General features: G+C 42.5%; 1 protein-coding gene across 1 annotated transcript in view; it reads right to left on the bottom strand.

The window, feature by feature from the left end:
- Positions 1–19,214, bottom strand: part of ARHGEF38 (Rho guanine nucleotide exchange factor 38) — a 36,398-nt gene that overhangs the window by 6,533 nt on the left and 10,651 nt on the right. Inside the window, exons 2-9 of the mRNA XM_041484274.1 lie at positions 18,791–18,990; positions 16,216–16,339; positions 11,776–11,923; positions 8,730–8,747; positions 4,571–4,770; positions 3,940–4,073; positions 1,468–1,572; positions 159–281 (exon numbers count right to left, since the gene is read on the bottom strand). Of these exons, the coding sequence (XP_041340208.1) occupies positions 159–281; positions 1,468–1,572; positions 3,940–4,073; positions 4,571–4,770; positions 8,730–8,747; positions 11,776–11,923; positions 16,216–16,339; positions 18,791–18,990 (1,052 nt within the window). The remainder of the gene's footprint in view (positions 1–158; positions 282–1,467; positions 1,573–3,939; positions 4,074–4,570; positions 4,771–8,729; positions 8,748–11,775; positions 11,924–16,215; positions 16,340–18,790; positions 18,991–19,214) is intronic.

The following is a 19,214-nucleotide window of genomic DNA, read 5'->3' as shown; positions in this document are numbered from 1 at the left end:
TAGTTCCTACAGAAATTCAACCAAAACCCCCATTTATCTTTCCCAACAGATTCCTAAGCTGGGTTTTTTTCCTCTTTTCTGTCCTAGTCTTCCTCACATACACCTGTTTTCTCAGACACACAGATAGCTGTGTAACACTGGACATTGCATTAACTTACAAAGTCTTCACAGAGATTTGCAGTGTTGGTCTGTTTTTCTGAACAGTCATCGACTTTGTCATCTTTATCTTGCAGGATTTCCTGAAGCTCAATTATATTCTGGGCAGCCAGATGTATAGAATCCTAAATGAAAACATTGGAAGATGAAACTATTACAATCCATTTTAATATGCTGCATTCACTCATGCAGCTACTCAATAAATACTTCTGGAATCAGAAATATTTTCCATCTCTGACACCTGTGCAGTTGCTGTGCAGTTTCCAGTCATTGTGAGGTTGTTTACTGTGATAATATTTTCCTGTGCTTTGTCTATTTTCAATGTAAACTACTTAAGAATCAAGCTGTTAATGTTCAACTGAAAGAATTATGCCCTAAACTAATGAAAATCCCACTGGAATTCAGCTACTCCTCAGCAAGAAGCCAGCTTACCATCCTCAAAAATCTCTTTTGGGGGACTAAGTAAGACTACAGTGGTGTATTTCAGTTACTCAGAATTTAAATCTTAATGAAGTGTGGATCCATTTGGATAAGGAGCTGTCAGCACCACTCCAGGCAGCAGCCCTGCTTGGCTGAGCTCCCTGGCCTTTCCCTGTTGGCAGAACCAAACACGGTGTGTTTGCCATAAGCCCCGGCCAGCTGGTTATTGACCTTGCCTATCTCCCAAACAACCTCCCTGCCTGGCTAGGGCACTCTTACACTTGGTCAGGCCTCATGCCATCTACAAAGCTGGCAAGTAGTCCATGGGAGGGGCAGGTTGATAAATCACAAGCCAACCTTCATCTCTGGAGAGGAGGGTTGAAGCAAAGACATTTTAGAGAACTCGAGCACTCTGTACATCTAATGCCAGCCCTCAACACAACCTAAACACAAAAAAAGGGAAGGAGTCCTTCCATCCAGGATACATATTTTAGGATGTTTTAATTCATGTGGCTGTAGCTCAGTTCTTCAATCTTTAATGAGAAGATTGGTTCAATCTCAGTTGGTCCCCCATTGCAGCAGATGGGGGTGACAGCTTCACACAGAGATTGAAAGTCCTGACTGTGCCACAGACAGAAGCTTCTTCTCTGAACCTGTGGGTCTCCACAGGACCTGCCTCTGTCAGGGGAAAAATGCAAAAGTGTGGCCTTCAAAACTTCTTTGCCATGGGCTCAGTAATGCAGTGGAGGCACAGCTTATTTATTTAATATTCTGACGTAGACAGCCCTGGTTATAAATAATTTGGTGTTGCCCAGCCAGTAGCAGAAATGTGTGTCAAACTGGTTATGGACAGGGTTTGTGACCACAGATTGCAAAAAGGCCTGTACCCACCTGGAGATGTTGTGAACAGAGCGAAATATTCTTCACACACAATTTCACAGTCTTCTCTAGACTTTGAAACAACTTTTCTTCCTTATTAAAAGTTCGATCTTTCACCTAAAATAGACATTTGCACTGTTATTTTGGCAGCCCAGAGGAGCCTGGCTAATGAAAGAAACATCCAGAGCGCTGCTAGAAAAATCCCTGAACTCCTCCCTTCGAAAACAGATCAACCCCTAATTCTCCCAAGCTCCAGCTGTAATTCAAGAAAAGTCAAAACCACTTGGCAACATGGCAGAGAGTTTCATTTTTAATCCTTGTGGGAGCAGGGAGTTTTACTACAAAGCCAACAAAACGCTTCATTTTCCTGTGTGCTGTTGCCCCACCTGAGGAAAGGACAGGGGAAAAGGTGGGATAGGTATTTATTTTGGAGGAAAAGGTGGGATGGATATTGCGGAGAAAAAGGTCGGATGGGTGTTTCAGAGGAAAAGGAGGGATGGGTACTTCGGAGGAAAAGGTGGGATGCATATTTTTTAGGAAAAGGTGGGATGGATATTGCAGAGTTAAAGGTGGGATGGGTATTTTGGAGTTAAAGGAGGGATGGGTATTTCAGAGTTAGTTAAAGGAGGGATGGGTATTGCGGATTTAGTTAAAGGAGGGATGGGTATTGCGGAGTTAGTTACAGGAGGGATGGGTATTTGGGAATTAGTTAAAGAAGGGATGGGTATTGCGGAGTTTGTTACAGGAGGGATGGGTATTACGGAGTTAGTTAAAGGAGGGATGGGCATTGCGGAGTTAGTTACAGGAGGGATGGGTATTGCGGAGTTAGTTAAAGGAGGAATGGGTACTGCGGAGTTAGTTGAAGGAGGGATGGGCATTGCGAAGTTAGTTACAGGAGGGATGGGTATTGCGGAGTTAGTTAAAGGAGGGATGGGCATTGCGGAGTTAGTTAAAGGAGGGATGGGTATTGCGGAGTTAGTTAAAGGAGGGATGGGCATTGCGGAGTTAGTTAAAGGAGGGATGGGCATTGCGGAGTTAGTTAAAGGAAGGATGGGCATTGCGGAGTTAGTTGAAGGAGGGATGGGCATTGCGGAGTTAGTTACAGGAGGGATGGGTATTGCGGAGTTAGTTAAAGGAAGGATGGGTATTGCGGAGCGGCAGCCGCAGCCGCGGCGCCGGGCGCTGTCCCGCACGGCGGCTGTAGGTGGAGCTGTTATCCCAGAGCCGTGCCAGCCTTTCCTCTGGAAACGCCGGCAGCCGCCGATGGCCTCGGGAAACTTCATGGTGCTGGCTGGGGACACCCTGCAAACGCGGTCATTTCTGCCCGTCTTTTCCTGCAGGGGCTTCAGAAATCGCAAGTCACGTCTTAGTGGCTTTGCCGTGGGGGTGTCAGCGTGTTTCAAGACACGTGAGTTGGGAACTTTCTCCGTCTATTTAAGCAGGAGAGACGACTGAATCTCTAACAGATGCATTCTGATACTAAAATGATCCTCAAATGTTTTAAGCTTAATTAGAAACAAAACCAAAAAAACAATAAACCAGAAGTTTCTAAAGGAGGAAAAAAAAAAAAAAAAGGAAAAGAAAAATCACATATCCTCTTAATCAAATTTAATTCCCTTTTTTCTCTGATTTTATAGCCTTGCTGGTGTCTGTCACATTCTGAATACAAAAATTTCCACTGTATAAATAAAGGAACAGAAGAAAATATATGTGGGTAATTTGGCAGAGAAAGAGGAGAAACACTGATAAAAAGCAAACCAGGAAAAAATGGCATGTATCTTGTAAAGTCACATCTAGAAAGGCAAGTGACCTTGTATAGTCAGCCATCTCATGCAGTGAGGTGCACTGGATATCACTTTCAAGGTCATTTATAATTGATTTTCTTTGAGATTTCGATTTAAGCTTTCCTGAAAATGTTTATCCTGCTAGGTTTTGAATTACAACTTTGAAATTATGAAGGAGGATTTTACTTTTGGCCGCCCAACACCCATCAGACTCATCACAGAGGTCTTTGTAGTTTTGATGGTTCCAGGTCTTTGCACATGTAGAGGCAAACCCTGTGGCCTTTCCTAATTAGAGGTATTGCTCATCTTCCTTGGTGGATTCCAAACCTTAATGCTACAACATGAGCAAGATGGACTGAACACGTTCTCAGCCCTGACAATAATTATTGCCAGGGTATCTGCAAAATGCTGACCTCAGGCTCAGTTTCACAAAACTACCTCTCACTTCCTCTCTGCTGAAGATCAGAAGTTTGAGAAACTCTTGTGTAAAAAAAGGAAAAGGTGGAGAACACATCACATTATTTTCTATTTCAATCACAAAGATCTTTCCTGTCTTCTGTGACAGTCAGAAAATGACGTTACAAATTAGGCAGGAAAAGGCAGCACCACAAACTCCATTTCCAACACGTTTTGAAAAACACCCTATGCAAAAGCAGAACTGAAGCTGTCAATGCAAATCTGCAGTTGAATGAGTAAGTACCTGAGGTTCTCCCCTCGTCAGTATTTTCAGATGGCTGGTGACTCTCTTGGATTTCTTGCTAATGGAGTGAATATTCAGTCGGGAAAACTTTTCTTTAAGGGTTTCATCATCATCATTCTTCCTATACTTCAGCACTGCAGACAGAGAATTTCATTACATCAATAGTCTGTATTTGCAAGAATTTTCACCAGGACAGGCACGCAAATATGAAACCATTTGCGAGCAGACACTTTGATGTCATTTGGGGTAATCTCATGTGAAAATGCTCAAGAGGATGAAAACCCCATTATCAACAGTAACCTTGGGAAGAGTGAAGTTAGGGCTTCAACCTGGCAAGTCTAAAAAAATATTGCTATTACTGCATCTTAATTATTGTCAATGTTTGCAACTGCATTACAGACAGTATAACGTTAATTCTTTCCCTGTTTTTATACTGGAGGTACCAGTCAGGTAACATAGTCCACTGAGGACAAGGGACATTAAGGCATTGTTACCCTCTTGAAGCTCAATGTATTACACAACTTGCATGGCACCAGCTAAAATTTATATAGTGAAATATCTGAGCTGAAATATGTCTTGTAATGGCCAGTCCAAATCTACAAAGAAAGAACTTTATGTGCTCTTTTCTTACCTAAATCTTTCCTCCTTTTAAGTTCATTGATGTTCACATTAATGTTTTTCATAGCAAAAAGGGCATCTTGTAGTGGCTCGTGGTCAGGGTGAGAAGCAGGAGTTGAGTTCAAGAGCTCACGGAGTAACAAGGGATATTTCATCAGCCGTTGCACTGGTTTGATCAATAGGGATCCCAGGTCCATTAGATTTGGCTTTCCTCTGTAATTTACACCAAAATAATTGTCACAAAATTAGAAATTCCTTGAATTGCAATTACCACTCAAGTCAAAAAATAAGATACATCTGTAAGGGAACAGGGGTGTTGTAAACGAAACCCTGCTGTCGCCCCCTCAATGAGAAATACACCCCAGGTCTCTGAATTTTCTGTTTTCAGAACTTAGCAGACATTAGCTCTGAAACCCTCCCACTCAGTCTAAAGGTGCATGTGCTATAACTCACACATCACAACACCCAGGAAGGGAGATGTAGGTGGAAGAACAAATAACAGGAAGTTTGAGAAACGCGTGTGAGAGCAGGGCTGTTACATCCTGCTCTGGGCCCTCAGGCTTAAAACTGCAACATCTCCATGCTGTGGGTAACTGGGATGCCTGTTCACAGTGCATCCCTTCTCACAACACCCCTGACTTGGCAGTGACCCTTAAGCTTTATGGCCTTTCACTAGTGGTTTTTCTTTGCTGACTGCCGGTTAGTTATTTCCAATGATGCCTCGGCTTCCAAAGGGTACCAGATCTGGCTTGGGAAATGTTGAACACACAGGATATTCACACAGGCTTGATCCAGCTTGCTGGAAGGCTCCCTTACATAAAGGCAAAGCAGCCAAGTGGCTAGGGTGGCAGAAGGATGAGAGCAGGACCGTCCCAGCTTCCAGCATGGGCACAGGGATGCTCTGTGGCTCTAGGCTCAATCCCCACTGGCTGGGCAGCGCAGCAGAGCAGCATCCCTGGCCATTCAAGTGGCTGAGGCCATGAAGGACCCCCTGAGCTCTTGGGCCCCAGCCAGCTGAACTCACACTCCAGCCCTGCTCCAGACAAAAGCCTTTGCTTGCACTCTCCAGGCTGGAATGGGAGAGGCTGTGCAGTTTGTGGGCTGCCGCAGCAGCCTCAAAGGAAATGGGAAAGGACTGAACCACACATGCCTTCACTACCTTCCATGTGCTGGGTAGAAACACAGCGTCTCCCCTGAACGGGTAACACCAGGTGGCCAAGACCAGGGCCAGCCATGCTGAGGTTCCAGCAGCAGGACAGACATGTCCATGGCCTCCCCTCACGACAGCACAATCCTCAGCAAACCAGGCACAGCTCCAGCACCAGCTACCTGCCACCTCCCCTTTGGCACTAAAGGTGAGCTCCTGGTGACAGTGTGGAAGGCAAAAAAAGCAGAGCAAGCTTTCCATTTGCATGCCCAAAAAGGCTCTTCTGGAGCAGAAAAGGTTTTCTGACATTAACTATGCAAGAGTTAAGGGCAGACAAAGAAGGATTTCTGCATATGGAAAGATGAAATAACACAATGTAGAAGGAAAGTACAAAAAATAGGGAACAGCCACATGGTTTTGCAGGCTGACATCTATTGTTTTGTGTAACAGAAAGCGTAAAAGAAAAAAAACCCTTCATTCCTACTTTTATATGTGTAAAAAGTACAAGAGCCAATCCTTACTTGCTGACTAATTAACTAACAATTTGAATGCCTTTGAGAAGAGACATCTGCATATTTAAACCATCTCTCTCAAACAGGCATTATCTGTAAAAAAGTTCTGCATGAAAAAAAAATTAACAGTAGATGCCTTTTAAGGCTTCCTCATGTCCTGAAACACTCTCATCATTTCAATCCCCCTCATTTCCCCTGTATCTTGCATTAAAGAGAGCTGTTTTTCCTTCTTTCAGCTTCTGGCAGCAATAATGAAAAAAAATCTTAAATTGTTATTGTTTTCTCTGAAAAGCCCTATGAATGCAAATCTATAAAAGCTGCCTCATGAATGGAGAAATCTTCAAGTGTCTTCTCTTTATATAGCTGCACTTTGGACAGCTGCCCAAGTGATAAACAGCCCTCTGTTTGGTATCTGCATGACACAGTCTTGCAATATGGTGCGAGAGATAGCAGGTTTGTTATAAGATAATGACTCCCTGGGGCACTAAATGTCGCAAAGTCTGACTCATCTAATTCTCCCCAGCAAGATTAGCTGAGATAGCCACTCTGAGTCCCATTTGCAGTGCACCCTGTTAGGACCCACCGGCTGCTGGGCAGGACACGGCCTTGCCACACCACTCAAGCAGGAGTGTAATGCCTTGTGACATCTTTTCTGCAGAAAATTAAGTTGATAATTCATTTGTGATGCTACTTCAGCCTTCCCCCCACATTATTTCGAATTTAGCGAGTACTCTAAGTAGCATGTAACTGTACTAATCTCACAGCAAATTATTACTATAGTGCTGCAGTAAATGCAGCCGGCAAACTGCAGTACTGGCAAACTGAGCTCCACGGCACAGCCTCCCTCCTGCCTCCCAACAAAACTAATACAGACACATTCCCACTTGTTTAAAAAGCCCGTGGTGGCGAGCTACACAAAGGCAGGTGAGGCAGGATTTAGTTTCATTTGCTCTCACTGCAAGGCAGCTTGGTCCAGTGGCAAACACGACAACAAGCATGGTGCAGCTGGGCTGAGGCTGGTGTGATGTGCAGCTGCCACTTCTGAGATGGTGAGCAGGAATCAGGCTGCAGCAGGTCTCAGAATCTTGGGCTTCATGGTCTATTATGCATGCCTTTATTTTAGTACAAGACATGTAGGGCAAATAATTCACTGTGCCATAAGTCTCTCAAGCAAACCCAGGGAATTCAGTGAGGCTGCATCGTTGTTAAGCCAAGCAGAATTTAACCTATTGAGCTGCCAGCAAAGGGCAGCACTGTCTGGTATTTATGTAATTGTTTTCTTGATCATGCTTGAATGAAAAGCAGTCTGGGAGCAGCAACCATCACAGAACATTTTGGGGGGAGTTACGCTGTATTTTCCAGTTCAAGAGTAATCAGATTTTTGGGTGCAGTCCTGCCCAAGGGCTGTTGGAACTCTGATTTGCAGGCGATGGGACTTCTTGAGTACCCTGCCTGTGAGTTAGCCAAGCTCAGGGAGGGTCCCACAGCTAAACCTGCTTATTGCACTCTGCACAGCTTTGTAAGAGTCCTTTTAAACTCAGAAAGTGAGTGGTCTCCTACACTCCACTGGAAACTGTTTGAAGGAGAAAACCAGACATTCATATCTATTAGGGCTGCACAAGGCAGAACAGCCAGTCTTGTGTGATTTCAGTATGAGCTGCTGCCTCACATGATCATATTGTGACCCTCTGGATATTTTGTATCTCTTGGAGCCCCACTCCTTGTGGGATGGGAGTACACAGGAATATCTCTTATCAAAACAAACTGCAGAGAAGCTATTTCCTACCACAGACAAAAGCTTGAAACCCCCAAAAGTAGAGTTTCAACATGCCAGTCTTTCAAAGTGTATTTTATGAAGATCATCATTTTAACATGCAATTGACAGACTGATTAACAAATTCTCTGACTTGACTTGAGGTCTGTTCCTCTCCTGCCAGTACAGACCACACTTGCTCCTCCTTTCTCCTAACATTTTGTCTGGGGTTGTAATCTTTCTCTTCAGTTCAGACAACCCTTCCTCTGACCTCTCACCGCAGGTAACTACAGGCAGTGCTGCATTTCAATGAACCCAACGTGCTGGATGTCCAGAAACTGCAGCTGTGATAAATTCTCTTTTACAGCTTTTCAAAGATGTCACATTTGGCACAGGAGTCCCTCAACCACAACTCATCAGTGGCTGGGGGACTTTCCTGGCTAAGTTGCAATGAACTTGTTCTTCCAGCCATTGTCGGGGGAGGATCCTAAGGTGGGCTTCTCACACAGGACTGCTGAAGGGGTTGTCAGCTTAGAAACAGCTTTACCTGCAGGCCTGCCTGAATTGTAGCAGGAAATTGGATTTCAAAGACTGACACTATGCTGTTGACAAACACTCAGAGCATTCTGCATATGTCCTGGAAAATTCTCCAGGGCATACTGACACAAAAGGTTTGTGTTCTTACACATACTAAAGATTAATCAAAGATATTTTAAAGATTATTTTACATGTGAAAAAAAAAAAAAGGCATAGTACTTACTCTTCTTCATATCTCTTTCTGCAAAAGAGAAGAAAAGAAAGTATGCATTAGATTCCTCCTAAAAGGATTTATACAGACCAGGAGATTCTCAGATACACTTCAGTGACACAGGGTAGCCATAACTGGCAAGCTAGCTTAGGTTTATGGCTGCTACGTGTCAGCAGAACTGCACAAAGCAGTCAGAGGGTACTGGTGAATCTGACCCTATAACTTTTTGAATGGACAGCCCCAAATGAGAAAGGATTGCCAGAAACCTGGCTTTGGCTGTGAGACCCAGCCTTGTCCTCACATTGTTAGTGAAGGAAGTTTGGATCACTCTGCTAACAATTGTAGGTAACATCAAGCCATTAATACAAAAAGTAAAACTAAACATTATTCTTAAACTTTACATACATCTGACTACTCTCTTTAAAGAGAAATGTATTTTTAAAAGAAAAATAATACATTTTAGCCTTTTAGGGTGTAGAGTGAATGAAACTGTGAAGTTTTTTGTAGACCACACATCAACTGAAACCTCTCATGAGTAGGATGGTGTTGATACATATACCAAAAGCATCAGGGACTTAAAATTGTAGTTTTCAAACTCGTGCACAGAATGTTTTCTTATGGTATGAACACACTCAAATGCAAGAGACCCAAATTTGTCCATCTCTGCATCAGGCTTTCCTGGCATCACATCCTCAGCCACACTTTTTTGACTGCCTGCACTCTTATCTCCGGGCCCACCAGTGCCTAGCTGAGCATCTGGAAGCTGCTGCTTTCATTGCTTCTGCACTGTCAGCATTTTGTGTGCTTGTGACGTCCCTCTGCCCCTGTAACAGTTGACCGAGCTACTTCAGGCTGAAAGCTGAGCAGGTAGTTGCCAGCATCCTTTCATTTTTACCAGCTGCATTTCTTTGGCTAGGCTAGCAAACAACATCCCCAGTTTGCATAATCACTGCTGAAACATGGGGCTCTACAGAAATTGGATTTGCACATGTCTCCAATGCAGACACCTACATTTTGGGATGCATTTTTTCCTCTTCAGTCAAAAGGAACAGGAATCTCAACATAGCTAATTAAATCTGATTTGTCTGTACAGATGTGCAGAGTGTCACTCTCAAATTTCTCCTGATATAGAACTTGTTTTTCACATGTCAGATATTACTCAGTGGAGGAACAGAAGCCCCTACTAATGTCAGCTCATTTAAAATTTTTTAAAGTGGAACAATATTCTTTCCAAGGGAAAAGAAAAATATTTAACAAGTAAACATTTTTCAAAGATAGTCAGCACCAGCCCCCACATTTGTTATGTCTCACAATGGAAAACAGCCTGTAACTTATTTGGTAACTATCCTGCATAGTTTTCTTCCTAGGGCAAATATTCTCCACTGGGTAGAAACAGTTTTAGATGACCACAGTTCTGAATCTCATCATGCACTTTCAGGTCTTAATAGTTGAATTGACTGCAATCTTTAGGCACTGGGAAAAATCACAACATAATATACACACACCAGTGCTTTTATTGTTGGTTCCTGTTTAAAGGCTAATCAGGAAAGAATAAGGCAAAACAAGGCTTCATTGTAAGGCAGTCCTTGTCACTTCCTGCCAGCAAAGGCTACAGTGGCTCAGCACAAAATATCCTTTCTCTTCACAAAGCCCAGCTGTGGTTTTGGAACAGGAGCACCTCTTGCTGGCTCTGGAATACAAGCAGCAACATCCACCCCAGGATGTACATGGATATAATTTTTTATCTTTATTTCCTTCCATGTCCCCTTGCCTCAGTAGCATGGATAAATGAACAACAGTGGTGGCTTCTCTTGATTAGTCAGGAAAGATTATTGTAGGCATCAGCACCAAAACACCCACTTAGGGGAAATACCTGGCCATCCATTAGCCTGAAGGCCTGAGTTTATATGAACATTTATTTCTTTCAACTTCCAGGGTGGCTAAAACTTGAGAACCCTGCAAATATACTTTGTTATATATTTAAGAGCCAAACATGTTGCACAAGATAAGCTTCATTTTCAACATAACCTGTCTTCAAAGCAAACATTTCTCTTTTACTGTTATTAATATTTTCCTTCACCACTCTTTCCAGATTTCACTTGGACATACTTCCCATCTCCTAAATCTTAACAGATCTCTGCAGACCAATCACTAATTAGGGCGTGGCTGAAATATCTGTTGCTGATGTACACTCCTTTATGTTTGTGATAACTTTACATCTCTCCTGCAATGTGCAGCATGGGCCATTCCTGGAGCTGGAGCCAGACCTCTGGTCTGAATCTGTGGCATGATCCCTCCTGACAGCCCTGTGTGACGCTTTTGGGAAGGTGAGGGGCAAGGGGATTTATGGGTGGGAAGAGAAGTGCTCTCCATGGAGTGGATGAGTTGGTCCCTGCCACTGGCTGCAGGAGGAAGCTGTGCTGGAAGACAGATGGATCCATTATTTGGCAACATCCCCAGTTCTGTACACATTTTCCCAAGAGGCTGGCACTGGAGCCAGTGGCACAAAACACCTCCCTCTGGTGGGAACTGGCAGCTTGCTCCACCACTGTTTCCTCTCAGATATCCCCCTCATGAGGAGTTGGGAACTACACAGCCGCTCCAGATCTTGGGGCTTTGTAGCAGCAGCCCAGAACTGCCAGTGCACTTGAGCAGCTCTATAACAGCCTGTTCCAATTCAAGGAGCAGACTAGCTGAAGACAGGGGGCAGCAAGTTTCCTGGGAGCTGGAAAAAATGTTCCTAATAGCCCACGATATGATGCAGCAATTTTTTTTTTTTTTTTTTTTTTTTTTTTTTTTTTTTTTTTTTGCCAGTATGGGGCACTGAAACTAAGGAAAGAGCAACCTTTCTTGTGCTATTTTTGGCCATCTTAGAGAGAAAAAAATCTAATCATGGCCCCTGGCTTGTCATCTTTTCATGAAAGCAGCATAAGCCAGAGCTCCCAGCAAGCCTTATAAAACTCCGGATTTACAGGGGACCTTTCATCTACATCCATTTAAAATGTTCCCTGCCAGGCAACTGACTATGGACGGAAATCATCATTTGAAAAGATCTTACTTTAAGGACTGTACACAGTCTCTTAAATGCTGCTTCAGTTCTTCATCCTTTTCATAGTATTCCAGCATGGTGTGTGCATCATCATGGTGATAGCAATAGATTTTATATGTGTCTTCTAGTGGGCCTTTAATCTGCAAGAACACTTCCCCTGTTAAGGAGAAAAACAAAGCATGTCAAGTCAGACAACAGCATCTCAGAAGGAGTTTTATTATTCCACCACATTAGCCGTGAGCTAAAAAGGCTGGCTTCCACTTTACTTCCCTTAGAAATGATCTTGCGTGTTTATGTGCATTATTTATTACATGTATTTCTCAGCTGCTCATCTTTGTCATAGCCAGGCACCATTATATCAGTGTTAATGCACAAAAATTCCCTCAGGGGAAAAGCATGAAATCTCTATACCTCACACCCCTTCCAACACAACCTCCTAATTCACTGCCCCAGCTTAATGCCCCTTCATTGGAAAACACACAGGAGAGCTTAACTAATAAAGGGAGACCATTTTTGTGTCATGGGCTGGCAGGAGGGATGAATGTAAGCCTGTTAGTTTTCCTTTTGACTTTTTATCATGAATATGAACTTAAATGGGTAATAACAGGAATAATGACTCTATCTTCCATTAGCCATTTCAATTTTATCTGTTTTGCAAAACCTTGAAATGGCAATTGTTATGACCTAGAATAGAGAATTTTCTCCGCACGACAGAAGAAGAACCTCCAACCCTCCCCTAATTACATAAAACCACCATGGATTACAGCCATTTTTATATAATATCTAGGTGTATATATGGCTGAAGAGGGAGAACACCTCCATTTCCAGTCCTCCGCACCACCATTTTCCCATAAAGAACAGTTGGGAATTTTAGAGGCACTAAAGTAGTCCTACACTCATTTCCCATTTACTTCTGGAGCCTAATTGTCTCAGCCTAAAACTCTTGTGTCTGTTTCTGTGTATGTAAGAAATCTGAGCAGGGAAGGCATGCTTCATCTCTTCTGCTGAGATATTAGTTCAGTTCTTACACACTTATGCAGCAGCCCCCTGATCAGCATCCTTGGAAATACATATAATAAACAACAGCAATGCTGAAAACTCCTGTCAGGCATTTACTAAAAATTATATCTATGTGGCAACCAGTCCAAATAGATGTTTATAAACATTCCTGTGGAGTTACAGCAATGATTATTAAAGTTAAAAGCAGAGCACTGCATTAATTGGGAGCTCTCTATTCATTCACAGAGCAAGCACTGAGCTGTCAGGCATGCTGCATGTTTCATCCTGACCAGAGAGTGCTGTTCCATAATACATTGCATTGAACTGCTCCATCTTAAAGTGAAAAATGATTCAGTTACCACAGTAACACAGCCCTGGGTTTATCCCCTAGCAGTGAAGGTTAACTGAGCTGTCTAATGCACGTTGGTTTCAGGGTGCAAATAAGGGAAAAAACAATGAGGAGCTAAGACCACCATAGTAACATTTTAGTTACTGTAAGGGCAGAGTCAGAAAAGCACCAGCATCCTGTAGTTAAATGCTCTTTAGCTGTCTTCTCTGCCTTGTGCTTACTGCTAATGCTGATGGCTAAAAATGCACATTACATCCTGGCTTTCCCATGAACTCTATACAAGTCTTTATTAGCCAACAACCTAAGGGGAAACCTTAACAAGCCTTAACCCTGATCCTGCATGCTTGGCACTCGATTCTAGAGATCATGAGCACTCACAATTTTCACTAACATTAAGCAGAGCTCCAAGTGCTTAGCAGGAGCTGTATTATGCTTAAGCCCTCAAGTGAGGTCATGTTTTCAGTAGGAAAAATGCAATGTAGCCTTACAGCTCATTTCAGTGTATAGTACAGGCTGAAAATTAGCTTCTCCAGAAGGAAAGAGCTGGGCAGGTTCTGTTCACTGAAGTACTGTGCCACAGTGACAGATACTGCCACAGATGCTCAATGATGAGAAAAATCATGTGCTGATTTCATGAACAGGGCCTTTTAACAGCAGACGGATTTCTCAAACCTAAAGCCCATCTTGGTTCTGAGCTGTATGGACCAAATCAGATGAATTTTGGGCATATCACTGTGGGAGCTTCCTTTATGAACCAAAACCACATTGTATTTGGCACAGCTTTAAAAATACTCTGAGAGATGCAAAGCTCCTTGATGCCTTTTCTGGAGCTGGTCATCAGTCTCAAAGAGAAATTCCTAGGAGGAAGACTTGAGCAACAAAGCAGTTTCTCCCTGTTGTTCTCAGTGGTGCTTCCAGTACAGACAGCAGTAGGAGAGGGAGGAAGGAGTCTAAGAGCTAAAGCTAAGTCTTCATATTCCTCCATATACAGAGGAATATGAAGAATATGTACCCAGAACAGAGAGGAGAAAAAAAATCACAGAAGAACTACAAAAGTTATTTAACCTATTTTATCTCAGATTAGGAGATGGGTTTTGAAACCAAACACTCATTAGTCCTCATCTCCCATGCCTTGGCTGTGGGGTGGAGCAGTCACAGTGATACAAACTGGATCCCTTTGAGGATGACAATTACCAGAAGACACACTCCAAGGGCACATCTTATGCAGTCCAACCATAAGGGGCGTGTGAATCCACAGGCACTGTCTACAGCCAAGCTGAAGTAAGACCTCTTAAAATGTGTAGTGTGGATACCATCTCCTTAGCATAAACTCTCACTCTGCAAGTCTGCTCCTATTGGACATTACCACTTGTCAATGTGGACATAGCACAAAATGTGGAGAACACAGACTAAAATACGACATGTCTATGAACAACCACATTGTTTTTCTTTCAAAACAGTGAATTATTAGTTCTTTTGAACCTCACCATGACTGGGTTGCCTTCCAAAGCAAGATACTTCAATACAAGATTTTTAAATACATTAAACATGACAGAATATGATGAGTGCGCTTTTTCTGGCTCCAATAACTTTTACACTGAAGATCCTGAAAACAAAATTATTACTTTGATGTACTTTCAGAGGACAATAAACCTACTAACTTACGGCTTATAGTGATGCAATTATTCTCCCTATTTTTGTCTCAGCCTTCGGAAGAATGTCTCACACCTTACTTGACAACCTTTTTCCTGTCATAAGTTAGCCAACTCTGTGATCAATGATCCCATGCATTTTCATGGTTCTTTGTCTCATTCTGGAGAAATACACCCTAATAGGTGGATGAAATTGTTTGTCTTTACTTCTGAATGTGGCAGGGAACTAATAGAATGATTCTCTTGGCTGTGAGAAAGGCACTTCCTGCTAGAATAGAACATTGCTTATTAAGAGTATGACTCATCATGATGCACTTTTACTGAAATACTGCCAAACAACACAGACGCATCAAACTACGTTAAGCTGTTGCCTTGGCAAACCAGATTGAGACGCGCTAGAATTAATACTTTTCCCAAGCCTCTTATGCTTTAATATCCTGTTTCTTAGTAAAGTGGCAACCAATATGTTTTACTTGATTATTTGAGAGAAGAGGGAGACTTTTTATAAGGTGTTACCTATGGTATGTGGTCAGGTTTGGAAAGAAAGAACCTCTCTTGACCTCTGAATCACAGCTGGAAATTTTTAAACAGAACTGTTTAATTTTTTTTTAACTAAACTATCTGACTTTGCACTGAAGCAATTTCAGAATTCTCACCTGATCCCTTAAGGTAGCTCACCCTAAGGTGCCTCTGCACTGACAAAGCAGTCATGGGAGAGCTGATGTGTGATGGTAACTTCTTAAATCTCTCCAGCTGTGCCAGAATGTCATGTGAATCACAGCCTTAATGTTCATGACCTGACCTGCAGAACTTGTGACTGCTGTGATATATTCAGGGCCAACCTGTTTGCTGAAAACACCCGTGATCCCTACAGACATTCCCACACAGAATCCCACAAACTTCAGATTCATTACATCTTTCTCTACTGTCCTGTCCCTTAAAGCACATTTAACCACCTCTTACAGGAACTGTATCACCAGTAGATACATGTTTCAAGTGTTTGGAGTGGGTTGGGCTTTGATGTGCTTGTTATTCCAAACATTTTTAATGCTTTTCCTGAATGGCACAACTCTGAGTATGCAAAATAAGAGTTTGAGTCGGCATAAGTGGATTTAGGTAGGCGATATCAAACTAGATTAAACAGATCTTAGCAGTAAGTTGTGTAACTCATTGCAACAGGTTTTACTCATTCTAAACCCATTTTCTTCTTCCTTCCTTCCCCTCAGCATCCAGATGGATGGGGGAAAAAAAAGCATCATAATCATACAAGTACAGTACAGCAAGTGGACAGGTTTCACATGTCATTTTTCCTATGTCATTTTGGACAGCTGCTAGCATGCCAGCCTCTGAGAGGGGTACTAGCTAAGTCTGATGAGAGCAGAGGACAGGAGAGTGTTATGTTTATTCTTTCACGTAGCTTTGTAGAACTCAAGAGGACAGTAAACATACCGATTATTTGCATGGGTGGTTCCACATCTGTTGTGGCTTCTTCCAACAATGACAGCAGTTTGGCTGATAGCTGATGGACCAATTCAATGTTGCTAAACAAGCCATCCACGTCAAAGCGAGCAATCTAATGGAATACAAATATTAAGCAGCTACTGACAAAGGATAAAGAAGGACGTTGTGTATTACACAGCTTCTCTTGCTATGCCCTGAGTGTTCAACACTCCAGGAAGCACCACTTCTGCAAAACCTCATATAAACATCCTCCTTGTGACTTCAAGGACACATCCACAATTTTCACATTAGTATAATATGGTTGACGCAGTTGACAAAGTGTATGTTATCAAGTGTTTTTAACCTTATTTGAACTATCCCTAATCTGAAACTGTTTACCTAGGAAGGAAACAAATATTATCATCTGAATAAAGAAAAGATCCTTAGCTGGCTTTGAAATGTTTGTTTACTTTCCCAGTGGGGAAAACAATAGTTGACAGCGGGTTTGATTTCCTGATTACCACTCATTATCAGAGTAATAAACTGAGAGCTTGGCACTTTGTTGCCAGCTACCAGGTACAAAGACTTCTGATAGGTGGTGCCATTTTAAGTTAGTTGTCCTATAAATCCAAAGTCAAGATCATATAACTTCCACTAAAATAAACACATTTCTAATTCAGAACGTTAATACAACCTAAAGAACTTCTTACAGAGCCTGGGCACACAACATGGATTTCAGTGAATTGTATCCATTTCTACCAACAGAAAATTTGGTTCTGTGTCCCTACTCATTTTGGAGGAAGTAAAGTATTTCCAGGACATGTACTTGTCATTGCTCAGAAGAGCAATAGTTACAATTTGGGGATCATTGGAGATAACCAGTGCTCATACTGAGAACAAAGACAAGAACAGTTTCATCACCCATATTGATACTCTCTGAACCTACCTCTCCATTTGGAAGAGAATTGCTGATTTACATAGCAGCTTACCAGATGCCAGGAAGATCAAATTGCCTGCTATTGTAACAAAATCAGAAATATGCTTTCAGTACTGATGCAGTTAATTTCTTTATAAGCATTATAGGGGCTAAAACACGTTTTATCCATTTGGAAATATGAAACAGATTCATTGCCTAGACCAATTTTCTAAACACATTATAAACTTTCAATATGGTAGTTTATTGGACAACTAGCATTAAAAACATATAACATTCCTGAAAGCCTTTCAAAAATGCAGAGGTTATTAGATTACGACAGTTATAATCTCTAAATTACTTTTCCTTTATACATCTAGCACAGGACTTCTCACTTCCTCTCCGGCATGTCTACATAGTATTTGGAACTACATCATGCATGGGCATTTCCACACATTAACACAGTGACAAAGGACAGAATCTAAAAGAATGCTTTCAATTGGGTGAAAAAGAGTGATGGAATACGGCACATTTGTCAAAAATCTCAGCCAGTTCAACCAGGGAATACTCTTGCTCGGTGCTGACCAGGCTGGGGAGGAAGTCAAGTGGAGACTACTTCTAAGTGGATGAATGAGTGAGGGAGGAAGAAGAAGTCAAGAACTCCTTAAAGTTATGTCAGCAGATGCCAGCTCTTCTGAAAATGGGTTGGAGCAAATTCTGACAGAGTTTTAAAAAAGCAAAAATATCCTGCAGGAGTTTTAGCAGAACAGGTTAAGAGGCACTGCCAATGTCACCTAAAGACACTTTGGCATCTGCACCTGTATTTTGTCACCAGTTTAACACAAAATCCTACATAAAGATTACATGGGTTAAGGTCTGTTTAAAATTATTTTTATTCTATTTCTGCAGCAGATATCATTTGTGCAGCCTCTGTGGATGCTATGTTTCAGGCCTCACAAACACAAATCTTTCTCTGGACAATCTCCTCTATTTCCAGCACCATTTTTCTACAAATTGAAATACTGTTGAGGAAAAGGTGCTCTTTGAAGTCTCAGCTGAAAAAGAAAATAGGTATCATTGGCCTAATAAGGTCTTTCCCATGAAAGGTAGTTTATGAGCCTTCTTTCTTAAATGTACCTCTTTTGTGTGGAATACAAATATCTCAAGTCCTCACTGGCCTGTCAAGCATGGTATTTATCCTCTACAGCTGTCTGAAAGGATAGATAAAGTTATCTTAACAATTGAATTTAACCTTCTTGCAGAGGTTCGTGCCATTCCGGTCTCTACTGTGGAAAAAAACTTCATTTTGAGGTACCAGTAAACATGTGCCGTAGCACGTAACAAGGGTTATAACTAAAGAGCAGAATGGAAAACTGGAAGGTGCTGCTGCAGCCCATAGGCAGGGATATGATATCCAAGCTGGCCTCTAGACAAGTACCTCGATGCAGGCTTTATGCAAGTGCAGCACAAGTGGTCAGGAGCATATCTGACCTTCCAGGCTCCTCACCAGAGCCCTGACACATCACGTCCTGGAGCGCTGGCTCCAGACCCGCTCCCAGCACCATGTCACTCTCATGCTGACTTGTGCTTGCATGGAGGTTGTCCGCAAGCAGAACGTGGCTGAGCTGAGACCTTGGCATCACCGCCTCATCCTCTGCCCCTTGCACTCACCTGCATGTTTCTCAAGGGCTGAATCACTTCCTTGATGCAGAGATCCAGGTCGCTGATATAGTCTTTCTCTGTCTGCAAGAGTTCTGCGATGATTTTCATCCTCCTGGCCATCATGCGCCTGCTGACTTCTTCTTCGTCTTCTTCATCCTCCTGCAGTGGGGTGGCAGGGGTTGAGGACACCGCCTGCGGAGCCATTTTTTCTGGAAAAAAAAGGAAGAGATTTGTGAGGAGCGTCATAATTCCACATGCTCACCCAGCTTGCCCTGCATGACCATGGGTGGTGGACAAATGGTCATGGCAAGCAGGAAAAGAAGCAGAAGAAATGGCAAACCCAAATCAGACTGTGTGTCATCCCATCTCCTTCTTCTAAAAGTGGACAGGGGCATGCCAAAGCAACTCGTCCATTTGGTATTAAGGGGATAAC

This window comes from Pyrgilauda ruficollis, unplaced genomic scaffold (genome assembly GCF_017590135.1).
Source record: "Pyrgilauda ruficollis isolate IOZ18807 unplaced genomic scaffold, ASM1759013v1 scaffold65, whole genome shotgun sequence".
Classification (NCBI taxonomy): Eukaryota; Metazoa; Chordata; class Aves; order Passeriformes; family Passeridae; genus Pyrgilauda; species Pyrgilauda ruficollis.
This window is presented reverse-complemented; position numbering and strand designations above follow the sequence as displayed.